This window comes from Gopherus flavomarginatus, chromosome 1 (genome assembly GCF_025201925.1).
Source record: "Gopherus flavomarginatus isolate rGopFla2 chromosome 1, rGopFla2.mat.asm, whole genome shotgun sequence".
NCBI classification, from domain to species: Eukaryota; Metazoa; Chordata; order Testudines; family Testudinidae; genus Gopherus; species Gopherus flavomarginatus.
In genome coordinates, this window is record NC_066617.1 from 140,329,338 (window position 1) to 140,351,230 (window position 21,893).

Below are 21,893 nucleotides of genomic sequence, written 5' to 3' on the forward strand. Positions count from 1 at the left end.
AGTACCCAACAGGTGTCACTCGTGATACCCTCGTCTCTCACTACTAAAGCGGATAATGTGCAGTGAGGTTTCTGTTCACTAGCCAGTCAAGATGCAGGGTTCACATTATCTCCAGAACAAGAGAGACGGAGACAGAGTATGCCCAGAAATGAAGCTTACCCTGTCCTCCAGGCACGTATTTGACACCAGCCCACCAGTTGAAAAGCATGGTGCCATGATGATACACATGTAGGAAAGTCACCTGCTCAGGCTTCTTGCGCAGAATGAAGAAGACCTGAAAGAAGTCAGAAGAGAGCAAATTTTGAATTCTTCCAAATGTTTAGACAGGTCCTAGGTGTGCAAGGGGCTACAGGTAGCCAACACTTGACCTGAAGCACCACAACTCCATTCTGCTTGCATCTTGGTGACATATCATCCTTCCCTACAGAAGCCAAGCTGAGCACTGGCACACAATGCAGAAGCAGAGGTTACATGCCTACTAGCACTGGGGACACATCTCCAGGGGAGCAGGGCCAGTGCAAGGATATTTTGCGCCCTAGGCGAAACTCCATCTTGCGCCCCCCGCCCCCACCCCCAAAATCACATACATTATACACAATACATGGTCACAGAGTAACATGTTATAATTTAGAATTTATGTTTCCGCGCTTTAAGTTTAGCAAATTTAGAAACAAGTTCCTCCAAGTCAATGCTGTGAGCAATGTCATGTTCTATTGACTAGGTAGATAGCCCAACAAGTCTTTGTTGCAACATTGATGTTCACATGTATGTTTTTATCAACTTGAGCTTCGAGAAGCTTCGCTCACCACTGGTCACAGAAACTTGGACGGTCAAGAGGATGCGAAGAGCAATAACTGTGTTAGGGACACTATCTGTCAGCTTATTTTCCCACATGAAGTTCAATACATCTTGCGGTGATGAACTCCTTTGGACTCGTCTTGCAATAGCTTGCAATTCATTGCACAGGTCAAAGGCATCAATATCTTTGGATTCACCATGTTGCAAAGTTTTCTGCAGATTCAAGCAATGTTCCATAATTTGCTTTGGTGTTTTATTTTGCAAACTGTAAACATCATATATGAAGCCAAATACTGAACTAATTTGCTGCATCAATGTGAATCTTTCTTCAACCGAATATATTGCTGTGTTAACGACTGCAAAGTAAAAGTTCATTTTGAATTTTTCTTTTGGATCATAAATAGGTTCGTCATCTGCTTCATATGTCAATTGCTTCCTCTTCTTTTTAATACGGATTGGATCTGGTTCAAAAAGTGCCAGTACATCCAACTCCTCCGCAAGTTCACCTGCATCTACCAATATTTTCTCAAAGGCTGCGTCACTTCTGCAGACCACAAGAAACTTCTTGGTTTCTCCAAGTTGATTAATGGCATCACATATATCAAATTCTTTTGCCTGAAGTTGTTTGCTAGTTATGTTGATCTCAAACAATATGTCATACCACAAAACAAGAGAAACAAGAAACTTGAAACTAGAAATGGCTTTTGTAAGAGCCTTTGCATCAACTCGTGATGTATTGCCAGATGATCCTGTCAGAGTAGTGTCTTCATAGATGTCTACCAGAGCATCATAGATGTCACCAAGCTGATAGCGAAGAGGTTTCAAGGCATCGATTCGACTTTCCCATCTTGTTTCACTCAATGGTTTAACTGTGAGATTAGATACATGGCGTGTTAGAACTTCCCAGCGATTTGTAGAAGCTGAGAAATACACATACACACTTTGAACTAATTCAAAGAAGGCAGTTGCCTCCAAGCAACACTTTGCAGCATCATTAACAACCAAATTCAATGAATGTGCACTGCAAGGAACGAAAAAGGCTCATGGATTAATATCCAAAATTCTTCGCTGGACACCATTTTCTTTCCCTTTCATATTGCTCCCATTGTCGTAGCCTTGACCACGCAAGTTTTCTATAGGCAGTGACATCTCTTCTAACTGGTGAAGAATAGTTTCTGTCATACCAGCTCCAGTTGTCTCCGTAAGAGACACAAATCCCAAGAAGTGTTCCTTTATGCATACTGATTCAGTCTCATTCTCAGTCTCTGAAGTAGGCCTATCCACAAACCGAATGATCATGGTCATTTGTTCAACGTGGCCTGCATCTGGTGTACAATCTAGAATGATTGAAAAGTATTTTGCAGCATGAGCAGATGCTAGGATTTTTTGTTTGAAGGCATTGGTTAGAAGCTGAATAAGCTCATTCTGCATGTCTTTCCCTAGGTAATGTACATGTATCTGCTGGTCCTTAATCCTGCGAAGATGCTCATCCATAAGTGGGTCAAACAAAGATAGATATTTGACAAATTTGAGGAAATTCCCATTACCAGAAGTGTGCAGTTTTTCATGTGTTCCCCGAAAGGCCAGGTTTTGCACACCAAGAACTCTGACCAAAGCAGTCAGAAGTTTTAGTATTTTCAGCCAATACTTTTCTTCTTGCTTAATCAAGCGCAAATGTTCTTCATCAATTGTTCTTTTGTATTTCAATCGCAGTTGAAGTTCCTTCCATGTCTGAACATTCGTCAAATGTTCACTGCTTTTCTCGTGCCATGAAAGAATTGCAGACATGTTTTTCCAATCCCTTGAGCCTTTTTCAGAAAGAGATGATATGCCAATAGTACTACTGCCAAACAACTTGCAGCAGAAGCAAAAGACAGAATCACTTGATGTGGAATACTGCAGCCATTGACGGTACATTTCTTCTCCATTAACAAGTCTACGTTTGTAATGAATTGTTGAGAATTTTCTTCGCTTACTATCTTTGGGGAAATCGAACTGCTGAACTTGTTCTGGCCCATGTTCCACCAGAATTTGTTGGACTTGATCATCACATTTGGCCCAAGTAGCAGGATCATTAAAGCTCAAATTCAAACGAGTGACATTTTCACTTTCACAGTCTTCCAAGTTTTGATCCTCGTGTGTCTCATTTGATTCGTCTTCAATATTCAGATTATGTTCTTCAAATTCTTCTTCAGCTTGTGAAACTCTCACCTTCACCTCCACCTCTGCTTGATCCTTTGACATTGAACTACCTTCATCTTTGGCCAGTGGATGGAGATATTTCAGAAATGAACCTTCTTGCTTTCTTTCTTCTTTTTGCTTATCAGCCTTCCGCTTACAAAATTGTGCCCTAGACCTTTGTTTTTATCTGCCATGAGGCTGCATCAACTGTAAACGAAAAAAAATGAAATTGTATTCCTATCAGTCCTTTTTCTTGTTCACTATTAAAAGTAAAGGATAGAGAATGCATGCCAGTTACTATAATTAACTATTTGAATTTCATCAACTGTTTGACATAAATATTGATTAAGAGATCACTTTTTTAGTCACGTATACGTCCTTCCTTCATATCAAAATCTGACGGGGAGTGCTGCGGAACCCATTCTGCCTAACTAGGCATGCACCTCCAAATGATTAAAAACATCAAATGGTACAAACTCAATTTGAATGAAAAATTCCATTTTCTAACTAAATAGGTCACACACACTCAAATGGTTCCTAAGTGCTCTCTGTGGTGGTATGTTCATCTGCTCTAAATGCCTACTAACTTCCCTATGAAAATAATCTTTGACTTTGATCCAATGAAAGCAGGATGGAAAAGTTCCCCCCCACCCCGCCCAGAAGACCTAAGACATGATGGCTGGATGACATAAACAGGCACCTGTCCCTCACAGGCACTACCTCATAACGTGCCAATTGTGCTCAGGACAGAACGTCATACAGGAATATTATGCATTCAGTGGTCTCTACACTGGCCAAGCAACAGTACAACTAACCTAACCAGTCCATCCAACTTTTTTGACTGCTTCTTGGGCACCGGTGAGGGGTAATGGTGCCAGACTGAGCCCGGTGATGGGTGCAGTACAAGTCTACAAACTGAGGCAAGGTGCTGGGCCTAGAGTCCTGCTGAGACTGCTGTCCTGCACCAAGTGGAGCACAGCCTCCATGAGGAGAGAACTCAAATAAATATCATGCTCCTTCTACATGATTCCCCCAAGCACTTCTTCAGGCAGCTGCTATGGGGGTCACTCATAGGCTTAGGCCTGCCTGTTGCAGGCAAAACACAGCAGCAGGGCTTAAAACTCAGACAGGGCTGCCCAGAGGATTCAGGGGGCCTTGGGCAAAGCAAAATTGGGGGGCCCTTCCATAAAACATTTGCAATACTATAGTAACATGTATTAGGAAATATAAAAAATATCTAGTGAAATACATTCAAAAATTAACTTGTAATAATTTGAAAATACGCTAAATACATTATTTAAAAACATTAAAAGCTGTAATAGTCAAATGATGGGTGATTGTGATGGTTGGTACCAATGGGCTGTCGCTGCCTGGGGGCGGTGCTGCTGTTGCCCAGGGCTGGGTGGGGAGCTGGGCTCTGGGTTCAGGGGTGCCCAGCTCACAGGGGCTGGGCTCAGGGATGTGGGGAGATGGGGTCAGGGTGGTGTCCAGCTCAAAGGGGCTGGGCTCGGAGCTGGGGGTCAGGGCTGTGGGGGGGATGGGGTCGAGGGAGGTGCCTGCGGGCACTGGGGCAGCTCAGTTCTGCAGGTAGCTGTTCTCTCCAGCCGCCCACACACAAGGGGAGCAGGAGCAGGGACCAGCCAAGGACCAAGGGGGCAGGAGCACAGGCGCCTGAGGCCGAGCTGTGGGGAAGCACTTGCTTACCTTGCCCAGCACATGAGCGTCAGGGTCCTCTTTCTTCCTCCTCTCCACCAGACCGCCGCTGAGGCTTTTTTCTTCTCCGTGTCCCTCGCTGGGGCTGATGTGGAGGCTGAGCCAGGGGGCAGCCACCGCTTTCCTCCAGAAGCCCTTGTGTCGCGCAGTCACAGGGCTCCTACCATGTGCCCTAAGCAGAGCTGCGCAGCTCTGCCCAGCCGCCTGCGTCCCCACCGGCAACAAGAAAAATTGCATAGGCTGGAGCCCCTGCTCTGGGAGGGAGAGGGATTCTGAGCCTCTGCCTGCAGCTCAGGGATTCCCCTGGGTCAGCGCGCTGCTGGCAGCCCAAACCTCTGGGCAGTCGCGGCGGCGCCCTGACCCAGGGGACCCCCTGGGCTGCTGGCTGCCGCGGCGGTGCCCTGACCCAGGGGGCCCCTGGGCTGCCGGCTGCCACAGTGGTGCCCTGACCCAAGGGACACCCTGGACTGCCGGTTGCCGCAGCGGCGCCCTGACCTAGGGTCAGTGTGCCTCCGCGGCAGCTGGCAGCCCGGGGTTTCCCTGGGCCAGGGGACCCCCACCCCTGGGCTGCCGTGGCGGCACCCTGACCCAGGGGACACCCTGGACTGCCAGCTGCCACGGCTGTGCCCTGACCCAGGGGACACCCTGGGCTGCCGGCTGCCGCGGTGGCGCCCTGACCCAGGGTCAGGGTGCCTCCATGGCAGCCAGCAGCCCGGGGTTTCCCTGGGCCAGGGGACCCCCGCCTCTGGGCTGCCAGCTGCCGCGCCAGCGCCCTGACCCAGGGGACCCCCTGGACTGCCGGCTGCCGCAGCGGCGTGCTAACCCAGGGGACACCCTGGGCTGCCAGCTGCCGCCGGCAGCTCAGACTCCCTCTCTGTCCCAGCAGCAGCGGCTGCTCAACCATTTACAAAAAAAATTGGGGGGTGCTTTTTGGTGCCCCCAAATCTCAGCGCCCTAGGCAACCACCTAGTCCGCCTAAATGATTGCACCTGTCCTGCGGGGGAGGCATCACATTGAGCAGCCAAGCTCTGATGGTGTTCCCATTAGGAAAGAGGGTGATATCAACCAGTCATATGCTGCTTTTTCACTACCAGGAAGAACTGTTTTCTGGGCAGTGGTGACTGGGGGAACAGCCCATATCTGCTACTCAGAATGCAGAGGGGTAGTCCAGACCATTAGCCATGCAACTTTCACTCCTCCAAATTGATCCAGTTCGTAAGCAGTCCCTACATTAATACAATCTGGGCACAGAGGGTGTCAAAGTATTCCCCAGCCAGGATCAGTTCTAGGGGTTCTAGGCAATCCAGCAAACACCCTGCCCTTGTTGATCTGTTCCCCCTGTAGAGTCCAGTCTGCCGTTTGAAGGGCAAGGGAAGGTGTGGTATATTACTATGGAGCAGTTGGCCTCCATGATGGAAATTCAAGGCAAGTCAAAACACACCTGAGACACAAACCCTTATCCCAGGATCAGTGGCCTGGAACAATCTCCTGCACACGCAGCAGTGGAGACATGGGGAGTGGGGCATACACCAACATAGTCTTAGGCTGTTTACTCTTCAGCTTAACATCATACTTTAGTCAGCGGGACAATGACTAGGCTGAGTCTACTGCAAAATGGGCAGACGCTACAATAGACTTGACCAACTGGTGAAATTAACCCTGCACCCACATTTGGGGACTGGACTCTCCCAGTGTGTAGGTGTGTAACCTCACTAGTCCCTCAGGTTCAGTTTTCTCCTCTTGGCCCTGCATGAACCCCTGACACTCTGAGTTATCTAAACATCAGAAAGTCTGTTTGTGTAAAGGGGGCTGAGCCTAGATTTAAAGGGAATATTCACTCAGAGAATATGATGTCAGGTATGCAGTCATTGGGACAGAGAAGGCGCAGCCAATGTTTGTAAGGAAGCTTACTGGGTTGAAGCCAGTGGCAAGGCTAGAGGCTTGAAGGCAAGTGGTTTCCATATGACATTACTCTGAAGCCTTGCCCTCATCCCATGATAGTATCAGCATTATTCCCTGAAGTGGGCAGACACTGTGTGTGTGTGTGTGTGTGTGTGTGTGTGTGTGTGTGTGTGTGTGTGTGTGTGTGTGTGTGTGTGTGTGTGTGTGTGTGTGTGTGTGTGTGTGTGTGAGAGAGAGAGAGAGAGTGAAAGTGAGCATGTACTGAAAAGCATCAGCCACATACAGAATAAATACAGAACATTGGCCTTGGCACTATGTCTGTGTCCCACAAGAGGGCTCAGAGCCAGCATGATTCATTACAGAGCCTCAGCCCCGTTATTTTGGCCAGGCCCACCTTACCGTATCAAGCAGCTCAATGACTTTGGAGAAGAAGAACCACCAACACACTCTCGCCATCTGCTGGAAAAGACAAGGAAATTTCATCTGATACTGAGACAAAAGTCTTTCTTCAACACATAGCTATCTATCATAGGGAACGTCTACACTTAAAATGCTACAGCAGCACAGCTGCACCGTTGTAGTGCTTCAATGTAAACACTCATTACAGTGACAGCAGGGGTTCTCCCATTGCTGTAGTTAATCTGCCTCCCCGAGAGATGGAATGAGGTGTTTGGAATAATTCTTCCAAGGGCTGTCTACACCTGGGGTTAGGCCTGCATAGCTATGTCTCTCAGGGGGGTGGATAGCTATGGCGATGTATGTTTTAAATACATTGTCCCCTGACGGTCTTATACTGCTGTCCTTCTTCATAGTATCTGACTGCCTTCAACATAAAATCTATAGGCATAATGAAGTTCCTAGTGGACTTTGTGGATCTCCCTTTTCACAGGGTAAAAATTCAGCCTACATTATTTATTTTGGTTGGTTGGTTAGTTGATTTGTGTGTTTACTTTTGCTGGGGTATCATTTCACTGATTGCCAAGTATTTTCAGCCTTCTGGCAAAGCAGTGGACTCATTAGCATGGGAGGCAGGCTCAAGCCACAAATCCAGATCCAGACCTGTACTCATCTGAAGCTTGGCTGTATTTGCAGACAAATAGGAATATGGTAAAACCACATAATTATAAAAAAAATGGATTTTTAATGAAAAGTACTGAATCCATAAGTCCTTATGAAACAGGTAGAAAATACAAACTTATCCATGTTCCGTGAGTTAGAGAGATTTCTTGAGTGCTGAAGTAAATCATTTAGCGAAATGGATTTGAAAGTAAGAGAATAGGAGCAAAGGCCTTCTTAGGACATGCAAAGGTAGCCAGAGTGCAGTTTGGACCAGTCTTCCAGCAAAGCAAGCCATCTATCTCTGAAGAATGAGAGCGACCCAAGACTAGTTCTGTATGAAACTGTACCCTCATTCCCAACTTGCTTCTGGTGTAATCCACTGGCTGACACAGGTAGCTATAGTTGGCCAAGACTGAAGTTACCAGGAACTGAAAGAAAAAACAATTAATAAGAGAAACCCATTCTCTGTTCTGCATCTATCCCATCTTCAGGGCTGGCTCCAGGCACCAGCACAGCAAATAGGTGCCTGGGGCGGCCAACGCAAAGGGGAGGCACATCTGACTCTTTGGCGACAATTCAGTGGCGGGTCACTCGGTCCCTCTCAGAGAGAAGGACTTGCTTTCAAATTGCCGCTGAAGAATGAAGCGGTGGCGGTAGAAGTGCCTGGGGCGGCAAAAACACTGGAGCCAGCCCTGCACATCTTTAATATTTCCTTGGTCCCAAGGAGATTTACACTCTAATGCTAGGTAACCAATCCCAATCCAGGACAGGCTGGTAGTGATTCAAATTCATCACTACAGCTACAAATATTTACAGATTTTTTTTTCTATCTGTCAGAATCTGAAAGTGAATATCTATATGATCATGTTTGTTACCCTTTGCTGCAGATATGTGTGTGCTTGAGCTTTTCTAGAATGAAGAGTGAATTATAAGCTTGAGAATTCTCTGAAAGCAAATTTTGAATTGTGTATTTGATTGTAAACTTCATCATTCATTTTGTGTTGTTAAGTTGCATTAGTCATCTAATTAGGGAGTCTGAAACCATACCACATGACCCAACCAAGGATGAGAAGTGAATATTCACTTTTACCTGGTTGTGAGCAATCTTTATGACTAGAACTATTTGCTAAATAAATTTGCAATTATTTCCCAATAAGTGTGAGAATTTCATGATCCTTCTGAAAACAGTAAATAAAAAGCCATGTTCATTAGTTAGATCATTCATTTCAAATGTACTCAGCTCTAGTCATTTGATGAGTATTCAGTGGCCCATATGTAAAGAGTTGGTAGATATCAGTTCAATTTCTAATGGAAAGTTGCCCATCCATACCCACACACCCCAACAACAATAAAAATAAACATCTCTTCCACTGCCAGTGGCATTAATTTTCGACCTTGTTGGAGGTCTGAGAAAACATGATTGCAAGAGTTTGGAAAATAAAATTCGTCTCACACCATCAGAGATGGATCTGGTCAGGCTGAGGCACAATGTAGGGGATAAATGTATATCATGTGTTCTGTAGCTGCTACATAGTGGATTTTATATTCCAGGTTTGCCTTCAGAGACCTTTCACCAGCATTAATTCTCTAAAACTCTAAGGGACAGTGTATTAAGGAAGGTTGAAACATGGGATAAATTGTGTTTGACTTATAGGGTATGTCTATACGACAACGAAAAATCCATGGCTGGCCCAGGCATGTGGGGTTCAGGCTAAGGGGCTGTTTAACTGTGGTGTAGATGTTCAGGATCAGGCTGCAGCCTGGGCTCTGGGACCCTGAGAGGTGGGAGGGTCCCAGAACTCAGGCTGCAGCCCGAGCCGGAATATCTACACTGCAATTAAGCAGCCCCTTAGTCTGAGCCCCTTAACCCGAGTCAGTGGGCATAGGCCAGCAATGGGTTTTCAGCTGAGGTATAGACATATTCCATGTTGCAACCTTCCCTGACGTGGGTGTCTAATTGCAGTTTAGAAATACCCATAAAGCAGTGGTTCTCAAACATATTTGATCACGCCCCCTTCTTTGTATCTGTAGTAGTTTATGCCCCGCCACCCTCTTCTGGGCACCCAGCCAGCAGCTGCCACTCTTCGGCCACCCAGTTCTGAAGGCAGAGTGGAGAGCAGCAGCTGCTGGCCAGGCACCCAGCTCTGAAGGCAGTGCCACCACCAGCAGCAGCACAGAAGTAAGGGTGGCAATACCCTACTACCCTGACTTCTGTGCTGCTGCTGGCAGCAGTTCTGCTATCAGAGCTGGGCGTCCAGCCAGCAGCCACTGCTCTCCAGCCACCCAGCTCTGAATGTGTGCAGTAAGTTTTTCCTCCCTAAAGCTTCTCACGCCCCCGCCCTGAATACATTCTGTGCCCCCTCATTTTGTGCACCTCTGCCATAGAGGCTTCACCACAATACATATTTAACTGAGTAGAATGTGCCTCTAGTGGCAGAATGAAAACATGTCCCAGTCACCTGTTCATCAGAGAAGGAGTTTAAAGGGCTCCTGCTTCAAATCCCCCTTGCTAAAATGTTTATCCAAATGGAGCTGATCCATTAGCCTTACCTCATAGAACATATAGATTGACAGAGCCACCAGGGTCAAATTATAGGCAGTCAGCAGACCCTTTAGCCTCAGTGGCTCCCACTTCCTCATGAGGCGTGGTCCCAGTGCCACAAATAAGAGGTAGAGGGTGAAGAGCAGTGTGACTGGAAGTGGAGAGTAAACCAGGAGCCAGGGGTCTGTTCTTGGGTCTGCAAAGCAAAACACATTGCACAAAAGCAAAGAACAATGTGGCTTCTTGGCCTCGAGAGGGAAATAGACTTTATATCTAAATAAACGGCTCCTGTCCTGGATTTTAATTTATCCCCTTCATCCCTGCCAATGAACGTCAGCCCTCGCCCATTATGCCAGGGCTGAAGATCCACACAACACAGCCAGTTTTTTCATCACCTCCTTTCTTTTCCATCCTTGAGCTCCACACGCAGCTCTACCAATGGCCCTCAATCCTGCCCTGCAGCCCCACTGCTGTTCCAGTACTGGGATCCCCACACAGCTCTGCCTATGCCTCTCAATATTTCCCTGAAGCCCTCCTGCTATTCCAGTCCTGGGCTCCGCACACATATAGCTCTGCCAATGAAAGTCAGCCCTCATCCATTATGCCAGTGCTGAAGATCCACATAACACAGGCAGTTTGTTTCATCACCTCCTTTCTTTTCCATCCTTGAGCTCCACACGCAGCTCTACCAATGGCCCTCAATCCTGCCCTGCAGCCCCACTGCTGTTCCAGTACTGGGATCCCCACACAGCTCTGCCTATGCCTCTCAATATTTCCCTGAAGCCCTCCTGCTATTCCAGTCCTGGGCTCCGCACACATATAGCTCTGCCAATGAAAGTCAGCCCTCATCCATTATGCCAGTGCTGAAGATCCACATAACACAGGCAGTTTGTTTCATCACCTCCTTTCTTTTCCATTCACTCATTCCTTACACAGCACTGGCAATACTCTACAGTACTGACCTTCTCAACACCCTGATATTCAGATCTCCTGTCTACACAGATATCCACTTGCAGGGTCCCCTGTTACTCCTGTCATGGACTCTGACGCTGGAATTCTTCTAATATTCTACTTCTGGGTTCCATAGTCTGCCAGTGCTCCTAAATCTCCACTCAGAATCCCGTCAGCTATTCCAGTCCTGGGACCCACACAGTTCTGGCAGCATGCCTCTCAACTTGCCTGTAGAATTCCCTCTCTTTTAGTCCTGAGCCCCCCCTCTTCAGCTCTGCCTCTCAAAGCTCCTGAAACAGATTTGAACCTTCTCTTGTTATCCCAATCCTGGGCCAGCACACAGAGCTGCCAATATACCTTAATTCTGATCTGCAGCATATTCCATTCCTGACATGTCACGCTACTCTGCAGCACCTCCTGTTATTCCAGTCCTGGGTCTCTCCTAAGTACATCCTGACAACTCTGCAAACATTGTGCAGTGGTTTGTCTCAACATTTCACTTGTTACCCGAGGTAGGATTGTACCTGGGTCTTCAGAAGTCAAAACCTGAGCTCTAATCACCTGGTCTATCAAGCCTAGCTATGACATACCAGTGCACATGTTAAAACATCACTTTACACAATATTTCCAAGTTTATAAGCAGCAAGGTGCACTTCTTGCTGGACAGACTTTCAGAGCTCCACGCTGAACTTATAAAAGGCTACCTTCTTTAACCTTAATCCAGTATCAAGAAAAAAGTTATATTAACTGTAGCTTGTACCCCAAATGCATTCAGAAACCAAAAACAATTCTTTAATGTTTTAGGTTAAAAGACTTTATCTAAACAGCAAATTGAAAGAAAGGAGTTTCATTCAGTGTGAACCAATATGCAATATTCACACATCCCTGGAATACCTTCTACTTAGGGTGACTGTATGCAGCAACCACTGTTGCTGTGATGCATTATCGGATAGCATATGCAACGCCTAAAACAACATAGCTGGACAGCCACTAGTTCATGAGGTGTCACAACATACATCCTCAGGGGGTATAACATTACCCCACACACACATTATCAATTCTAACATGCAAGTTACATTTATGCAAAAAAACCTTAGCTTGTTTTATGTGGGAGACAGTTACCAGTATTACAATACAAGATAGATATTGTCACTGGAAGCAAACATGTATACATAGAACTACTAAAGATACAGTATAACAGTGCAACATGTTTGGAGTACACTTGTATCTCACACACTTTTTGATGCAGGAAAAGTATTTTTTATGTTAAATTAAAATGTTCACTGAATCGTGTACATGTGCCTAGGTGACAATGTCTAAAACAGTATAATTGGAGGGCTACTACTTCATGAGTTTTCACAACACGTATGCTTGTAGGGCACAACATTAGCCTACAAATGTGGATGAGGTTTAAAGAGTTTTCCTTTGCAAGAACAAAGATGCTTAAATCCCTTCCCTCACCCCACAAACTGGTGTTTCCGTGGGCTATAGCTCAGGGCTCTAAAGAAGCTCAAGATCTTGGTAGGGAAAAGTGTATCCATGTATCCAAGGAAAGAAACTGAACTCAGGAAGGGGATGAGTCTTATTAATGGTTTGTAGTTTCCACAGTGCCATCTAATGGTATCCTTGGGAAATTCCCATGCAAGGCAGCTTCTCCACCTACCTCCATTTTCAAGGGCCCAGGTATAGAACTCTTGAATTTTCTGCCAAGTTGAAGCCATCCTGGATCCCTGAATGGAAAGCAAAATGAGATTTAACTGTCTGTGATCACCTAATGCCATTTATGACACTCCAGGCTCCAAGTCCTGCAGTGTGCAGAGACTTCTGGTCACTCATAGACACGGTTTTAGGACTCAAGCTGGTCAAAAAAAATGTGTGTGTTGGGGGAGAGAATTACCAATTAAAAATAAAATGTAAAATAGCATTGAAATTTCAACAAATTTGCATAGAATTATGGAAGTGTTAGGCTGGAAAGGACCTAGAGAAGTCATCTAGTGCAGCCTCCTGCTCTGAGGCAGGACCAGATATACCTAGACCATTCCTAATAGTCTAAATAGTCTTAAAAACTTCCTGTGATGGCTGATAGGACAAGGAGATCCAGGACTTCTGCTCTGCTACAGGCAGGAGTGTGTCAAGTTGTAGTTCTCTGTCTGTACTGAGCAGGCATAGCTGGATGCTTGAAATGTGGGCTAGTGGGTGTGCTTGCCAAGGTGTTCAATTGGGGAAAAAGTATTTCAAAAATATGCTGTTTTTTAAAAAGGGGAAGGAGCAGATTATGGTATGTGTGACTCCTGGGCAGTGGAGTTCTGAATAGAGAGTGGAGTGGCTACTGTTGTGGGGACAGGGCATTTTGGAACAGCTGCTGGAGGACTGTTAGAGTTGACACAGGTAATTCAGCGTCTATGCTAGCACTGCATTGGATGGAAGAAGGTAGACTTTGGCTTTCCATTATTGGGGGTGTTGTTATTGCATTGATGTAACTGGGTGCCTGCACCACAACTTCCCTTGGAAGCCTGTTCCAGTGCTTAGCTATTCTTATAGTTAGAAAGTTTTCCCCAATATCTAACAATCTCTCTTGCTGCAGTTTAAGATAATTATTCTTGTCCTATCTTCAGTGGACCTGGAAAACAACTGATCAAGATTCCCTTTATAATAGTCTTCAAATATGGGCTGTTACTGGGTCAGTCTTCTTTTCTCAAGAATAAACATGCCCAGTGTTTTAACATTTCCTCATAGATCAGGTTTTCTAAACCTTTTATCATTTTTGTTGCTCTCCTCTGGAATCTCTCCAATTTATCCACATCTTTCTTTAAATGTGTTACCCAGAATTGGATAAAGTACTGTAGGTGAGTTCTTACCAGTGCTGAGTAGAGTGGTACAATTACTTCCTGTGTTTTACATACCATACTCCTGTTAATATACCCCAGAATAATATTAGCCTTTTTAGTAACTGCATCATACAGTGGATCTCAAATTGAGTAAGAGTCAACAATAATCCTCAGAGCCTTTTCAGCTATACTACCACCTAGCTTGTAATACCCCATGTTGTATTTGGGCATTTGATTTTTTTCCTTCCCATTTGTCTTTATTTAATTTCATTTTGTTGAATTCAGACCAATTCTCCAATTTGTCAAGGTTATTTTTAATTCTAATCCTGTCCTCCAAAGTGTTTGCAGTCCCTCCTCTCTTGGTGTTATCTCTGCAAATTTTATAAGCACACCCTCCACTCCAAGTCATTAATTAAAATATTGACTAATACTTGACCCAAGACTGACCCCTGTGGCACCCCACTAGATACATCCCCCAGGTTTACTAGAGAATCACTGACAATCCGCTTTGAGTATGTTTAATCTGGACCACATTTCCCTAGTTTGCTTATGAGAATATCATATTGGACTGCGCCAACTGCCTTACTAAAAATCAAGCTATATCACATCTACAGCTTCCCCCATCCACTAGGCCAGGAACGCTGTCAAAGAAGGAGATTGGGTTGGCAATTTTGACCATGTCTGTAACCAGGTTAAAAAAAATGGAGGAAAAATGTCATAAAAATTTAGTCTAATTTTTTTTTGGGGGGGAGGGGGAGTCACTACATTTTGTTGCAATTTCAACATTTTAAATATTTTGTCTAGCTGCACTCAGGACACTAGAGCTTTGGTCCCAAGGTGATGGAGGGCAAAGTGTGTGAAAGGTCCAAGAGATGAACAGAGTGTGCTATACCGTACCCTGCGGAGGGGGATGTGGGTGGGGATCACTGAAGCAATGTATCCCTTTTCATTAGCTCATGTGGCAAAATAGTCACTGGTACAAACACACAGTCATCGTCTTACACACCCATCACGGACTCACTCAGACAGATTTATCACCTGCTGCAACTCCAGTCAGAGCAGGGGTGAATTTGACTTCTTGACACCTACTCTGCACAGTTGTACTCTTTTAACTACACTAGTGTACATAAAGTGGTATGTGTTAAGGACTCCCCTTGCCAGTAATTCCAGATTCCCACCACTTGCTTTGTGAGGGAGACATCTCCTACAGCCTTTGAGAAGGCAGGAATTGACCCAGAAATCACTCCCAGCTCAGTCATCAGTAACAAATCAGCTTTATTGGTCCCCTTCATCAGCTAACACACAGTCCCAGCACCCATCCCCAGCATCAGCCACTCAGTCACTGATTAGGGTTCTTCTTCCCTTTGGGTTCTGGCTGCATTTCATGTATGCTGCAAGCAGATCAGTGTGGGAACACTTTCAGACTGCTCCCTGGGCTGGTCCCCAGAATCTCAGCTTGCTATAGCATCACTCCAGCAGCAGTAGCAGCTGGTGCCTTCTCCAGTAGCCTGAGCAACCCCTTCTTAAATGGCAATTCCACCCTCCAGTCATACGAGGACTAGTAGAAGCAAGTAGGCACAGCTCTCTAGCCAACCAGTGGTGTGGTGCGGGTGGAGAGATAGCTTCTCCTTTCTGCTTATCCCCAGCTGACCAGGGCTTCAGGGTCAGAGCCAGCCTTCCCAGGGTTCAACAGCGACAACAGCTGCAGTTTTGTCCTCATACAGGTGCTTTATATTGGTATAATTGTATCTACACTAGGGGTTGTGCAGATGCAACTATTTTGGGGTGGGGGTGGGGTGAAGAAAGACACCTCTGACTGACATAGCTGTATTAGTACAAAAACTAAGACTAGACCAGGCCTGACACTAGGGGCCAAATACTGTTCTCGTTTCCATCATTGCAAATCTGGAGGAAAACCATTACAATTTAAGATCTCATTACAGATTTACATTGGTGAAACAGAGCCAAAATTTGACTCTCCCTACTTAGGCATTTATAGCACTCCTAACACCTGAGAACCTAAATGCAATCTGACAGGTACCCAATCACACTCTAAAACATACATAGCAATCATACTCAAAGACACACATGAGGCTTTTTCTCTGTCCCACACATGTAGCAATCACACACACCTCCACTTTCATTTTTTTGTTCTCACACGTTCCCTCCCTCCCCTGCCCCCACCGTTGATACTCTCTGATATGATCACTTATATACACATTGTGACACAAAAGGTACACACTCACATCACCTGGACACAATTCTCCAGCAGAGATCTGTCAAGGGATTAACAGTGGACTCTGAGTCAAACTAAGGATGATTTCCTTGTGGTTATTTATACACACACACACACACGAACCACACACACAGCTCAACTTGCTCCGCTCCATCTTCTTTTCTCCCAAACAGTGAGCTAAACCCCCAAGCAAAAGAGAACCTCATTACACAAAGCAGACTTACCATTCCAGGGGAGATGCTGTAACTTTACTCTTTTTCCAGGAATACTGTCAGGATGCAGAAACCTTTCTAGTCCCTCCTGATACACCCCAGAGACAGCAGAACAAAGAGCTATCGGAGTCTGTGCCGTTGAGCAGGCACCGTGCCACATTTCCCTCTTCTCACTTGAAGAAGGTGTCTCATCTGCTGGGTTCTTACACAGAAGCTCTGAATTCTGGCTCCTTGATAAGATTCAGGGTGTGGTGTTCACCACCAGTGACTGTGAGCTGCAAGCATCACCATTGCTGAAGTCTGTCTCTGGCTTTGCCTGATCTGGAGTTACATCACATTCCCCTCCCCCACTCTGTTTTACTGCTCCTCACCTGCTTTGTCAGATTAAGGGACTCGAAGGACTGAGAAAACAAAGCTTGAATTGGGCTAAGCTTCCATAGGAATTAACCTCTGACCTTTGGCCTCGTGCCTAGGAATGATGCCAAGTCTTCATGTTTAGAACCATGAAAGCCTGTATTCTGACTCAGGGACATGCTTTGGCAGCTTTTCAAACCCTGAAGACGGGGAAGGGTGGGGCGACTCAGTTGGGCAAAACTGGAAAAAGTACTATTGACAGCACTCTTACAGAGCTTCCCACACCCTACCCCTTGAGGATTTGTTAAATGAGATTTTCTATCTCCAAAAGTGATAAGTCCAAATCAGATGATGACAGCGGAGAAAGTGCTGAGGTCACCCAGCAAATAAACCTTTGCTGAGATGTGAGATGGGGACACTGAGAGCAATCTCCTTCATTATTTCCAGCCTCCATCCCTGGGGGAAGCATCCTGGACCATCTTTAAATGAGATAGGGAGAATTCCCTGCATGATCACCAAGTTTCATTCTTCCGGTGTTTTAAGGTGTGCTCAATGCCACCACCAATGAACACTGGCTGGAAATTCCCCCTCTGTGATCTCCAGCTTCTATTCTTGAGAGCAGGATCAACTCTTTGGAAACTATCATTTTCCCAGTGAACGTGCACTATCATTAGATTTATAGCTTCCAAGGGCAGAAGGGGCCATTGTGAATAATTCCTTGATCAGATCTTTTAGAAAAACATCCCATCTTGATTGAAAAACTGGCAGTCATGGAGAATCCACCACAATCTTTGATCAGTTATTCCAATGACTCACAGTTAAAAACTTTACACCTTATTTCCAGTCTGAATTTATTTAGCTCCAGTTTCCAGCCACTGGATCATGTTATACCTTTCTCTGCTAGACTGGAGAGCCTATTTTAAAATATTTGTTCCCCATATTGGTACTTTAGATTCTAATCAAGTCACCCTTTAACATCTCTTTGTTAAGCTAAATAGATTGAGCTCTTTGAGTCTATCACTATAAAGCATGTTTTCTAATCCTTTAATCATTCTCATGGCTCTTCTCTGAACCTTCGCCAAGACCCAGTATCCCAGCAGTGGTCACAAGACTGCCAAATACAGACATAAAATAACCTCTGTCCTCCTACTCAAGATTTCCTTGTTTATGCATCACAGGATCGCATTAGCCCTTTTGGCCACAGCGTTGAACTGGAAGTTCATGTTGAGCTCCAAATTTTTTTCAGTCACTGCTTTCCAGGACAGAGTCTCCCATCATATAAGCATGGCTTACATTCTTTGTTCCTAGAAGTACATATTTACATTTAGTCATATTTAAATGCATATTGTTTGCTTGCTGAATCACTGACCTGTCCTCTTCATTATTTAACACTCTCCCAATTGTTTTGTCATCTGTCAAATTTATCAAAGATGATTTTATGTTTTCTTCCAGGTCATTAATAAAAATGTTAAATAGTATAGAGCCAAGAACTGATCCCTGTGGGATGCCAGAAAAGCATACCTATTCAATGATGATTCCTCATTTACAATTCCATTTTGAGACCTATCAGTTAGCCAGTTTTTAATCCATTGAATGTGTACTATGTTAATTTGATATCTTTCTAGGTTTTTTAAATCAAAATGGCATGTGATAGCAAGTCAAATGTCTTATAGAAGTCTATGTATATTACATCAATACTATTACCTTTATCAACCAAATTCAGAGGTTAGCGTTCCAGCACCTCTCATATCACTTCCACATGCTCATTACTAGATATACCACAAACCACTCTGAAGAGCAAAAACATGTAGTCTAATCTCCTACTTCAATTTTAAAAGAAATAAAAATTAGGATATAGTATGAGCTCCTGTAAGAATCTTGTAGTGTTTGACTGAAATGCCCTGCCCTGCTAGCAAATACTGACACTGTTGGAAAAGGATTAAGTTGGTCCTGCTGACTCATTGAGGGCATAAGGGAAATTGGAGTGATTCTCTGGGGAGGAAGATCTAGAAGGTATGGGGCGAGAGCAGCCAAGCCTGGGGAAAGGTTTGAGTGGACCTTTGTTATCTTAATGTTGTTTTGTTTGTCAGTCCCTACTCCAGGAAGGGGTTGACATTGGACTCTGCCTACTGTGTTTTCAGTGCATCTGGGGACAAACACCTGCTCACAGTTCTTAATTAGCCAATTAATTCACCAATTCCATTTCTGAAGCTTGGGTGCTCAAGCTCTTGTTGGGGTATCTGCAAAAGCTCTCCTCACATTCCTTGGCTAATTTAATGTCAATTTAAGCAACAACGTCTGCTTATTTCTAGCTCATTTTCAAGAGCAGCAGCTGAAGAGAAGTTTAGTGATCAAGCCAATTTGCTTTCTTTTTAAATTTGAAATTACCAAGGGGCACAGAGTAGTTGTGAAAATGAAGTAATTATAGCAGCAGTTGGAGAGAGTGAATCTCTGTAAACTGGGACAGATCCCCAGCTGGCATAAAATGGCATAGTTCCACCGAAGTCAACCTAACGATACCAATTTACACCAGCAGAGTGTCTGGCCAAACGCTCTGTCAGAGCATGGTAGTCCTTACCTGCAAAAGTAATTGCTTCTGATCAGATTGTGTCTGATGAAGTGGGTATTCACCCATGAAAGGTCTTGCTCCAATACATCTGTAAGTCTATAAGGTGCCACAGGACTCTATCGCTTTTTACAGGCACATGATGAGTCAGTAATAAAAACAAGAAATATAATACAGGTGTCCAGATTCCCAATTCCCCCTTCAACTGGTAGGCTTCACTGGAACTGACAAGAACAGGGCAAAATTGTTTTCACCTTTGACTCTTTCTTTTTGTTCCCATGGAGCAGGGATTCCTAAAACAGGGCAGGCTGAAATTGCAATGCTTTTCATAGTTACTCAAATATTATTGATAGTTGTTTGTCTCCAAAAATCCACCTGAAAAATCTTACTCCATTTGTACACTGTTAAAAAGGTTCAGGAACTAATAACTGCATATTAACATAACAAAATAAATGTTTCAGTACTGGTTCTGTAGGAAATGGCATTGCTGTAAAAACATCTATTATTTAGTTACCAGTTATTGAATGAAGACTCATCAAAGCAGCTGTTATTTATTTCTGTCATTAACAGTTGAATCTTGATGTGATTATGAAAGGGAGTGCTAAAGTGAGATCACATAACTCTACTGCATACTTTCCAGAATATTACCTTCCTGACAATTGTGCTTAGCAACGGTTTATGAAAACACTCATTACAACAGTTAAAAACTTTCCAAATAATATTCACTTATTTGCACAAGCATATCCATTCTCTCTCTACCAATAGCACTAAGGGTCTAATCCAACTCTCACTGAAGTCATTGGAAAGACTCCCATTGAGTTAAGTGGAAATTAGATCAGACTCTGTTCTACCACAACTATTTGTTGGCCTGGGTTAGCAGTAGCACAATGTACTAATTCAGTGCTTTAACCCCACTGGAGAACTTGGTTTAGATTCTGTTTAGGGTGCAAAGAATGTAATGATCTCATTCAAGTTCTCAGTGGACACTGGTCCATGTAAATTTGGGAAGATTCTAACTAAGTTTAGAGAAGGCAAAAAATATGCCCATATACACGTCCCAATCATTGCAATTTTTTTATGTTGGGATTTTTTGCATACTGAATAATAAAAAATAATGTACACTTTTCTCTATTCTTTACTGGACCTAAAGAGAATAGAAATACAAAAAAGGTGCTTTGCACATTCTTGTCTTTTTTGTTGTTGTTTATTTTGCTTTTTTGGTGCTTTACTTAAGAGTTGCTAGCTAGTAAGTGCTGCTGTGAAAAGTGATATTAACAAACATACAAATATCACTTTTCACAGCAGCAGACTTATTCAGCTCTGGCAAACCCAGGGACAAATTAAGCCCTAGATGAGGGGCCAGAGGAGGCAGTGGAGCCCAGGGCCAAAGCCTGTTGCTCACCACCCCAGGAAAGGTGAGGAATTCACTAGCAGCCTGCTCCTTCAGCATGTGTGTCTCCAGAGGGGGACAGAGCTCAACCCTCCCTGATGGCCTTGAGGGAGGGGCCACTGCTTTTCTCTTTTCCCCATCACTGCCCAGGAGGCTGTGGCCGCATGTGGCCATGGCATGTGGCCACGGTGGCCGCATTTGAGAAACACAGAACTAACCTCTCTGTTCCAGATCATCAAAAGTATTCAGGTGCTGGAAATCAATGGGAGATAGGTACCTAAATACCTTTGAGGATCTGTGCTCATCAGTTCCCATCAGTAAAATGGAGAGAATACTACCTACCTTACCAAGGTATTGTGATGGTTACTGAGTAATGTATTTAAAGGAGCTGTATGGTCAGTCATATTCAGTCAATTTTGAATGGGAGACATGAGTTCTATTCCTAGCTCTGCCACTGATTTGTGTGAAGTTGGGCTAATCACACTCTGTGTCTCAGTTCCCTCTCCTCCCGTCTGTCTTGCCTGCTCAACTTATCAGCACTTTGGGGCAGGAACTGTCTCTCATTATTTGTTTACACAATGGGGGAACCTCAGTTTTAGTCAGGACCTTTACAGCCTGTCATAGAAATAATAATAATGAAGATGATGAATGCCACTGCAGTAGGACCTAGCTCAAAATCACCAACTCATTTGACAAAAGCTACTGAACAGCTGACAGCTTGGCATGATTTTTTGATCACTATGCTCCAGGGCTGGATTTTAAGTGGTAACTTTAGAAGAGAAAGGCTCTGCTATCTAGTTCTAACCCCCTGGACCATTCAACACCTGTGCCCCAAGAGTTGCAAATTTAACTTGATCAACGGGGCAATCGTCCTGTGACATTTTAAATTCCTCATTTATTCAAAGCTTGGCTCCGTAAAGACAGCTGGAGCACAGGCTGTTTTATGCTTTACAGTGGCTTTGACAGAGATGTGGGAAGAAGAAGGAGAGGACGTATCCAGACGCTTGTCCCTGTCATAGTGCTTTGTTGAGCAGAGAATATTAACCATAGTAAAGTATAGTTGATGGAAGCCTCTGGTATAAGGAGCATTTTGGATACTGGAACATCTCAGGTACACCTCACGATTAGCTGCCAACAGCAGGATGTATGTCTAGTCATTGC

General features: G+C 44.5%; 1 protein-coding gene across 1 annotated transcript in view; it reads right to left on the minus strand.

Annotated features, from left to right (window-relative positions):
- Window positions 1-16,662, minus strand: part of LOC127057598 (elongation of very long chain fatty acids protein 4-like) — a 35,302-nt gene extending 18,640 nt beyond the window's left edge. The window contains exons 1-6 of the mRNA XM_050966490.1: window positions 16,435-16,662; window positions 12,810-12,876; window positions 10,204-10,391; window positions 8,001-8,081; window positions 6,994-7,050; window positions 160-274 (exon numbers count right to left, since the gene is read on the minus strand). Of these exons, the coding sequence (XP_050822447.1) occupies window positions 160-274; window positions 6,994-7,050; window positions 8,001-8,081; window positions 10,204-10,391; window positions 12,810-12,876; window positions 16,435-16,437 (511 nt within the window). The 5' untranslated portion in view covers window positions 16,438-16,662. The remainder of the gene's footprint in view (window positions 1-159; window positions 275-6,993; window positions 7,051-8,000; window positions 8,082-10,203; window positions 10,392-12,809; window positions 12,877-16,434) is intronic.
- Window positions 16,663-21,893: the final 5,231 nt, after the last annotated feature.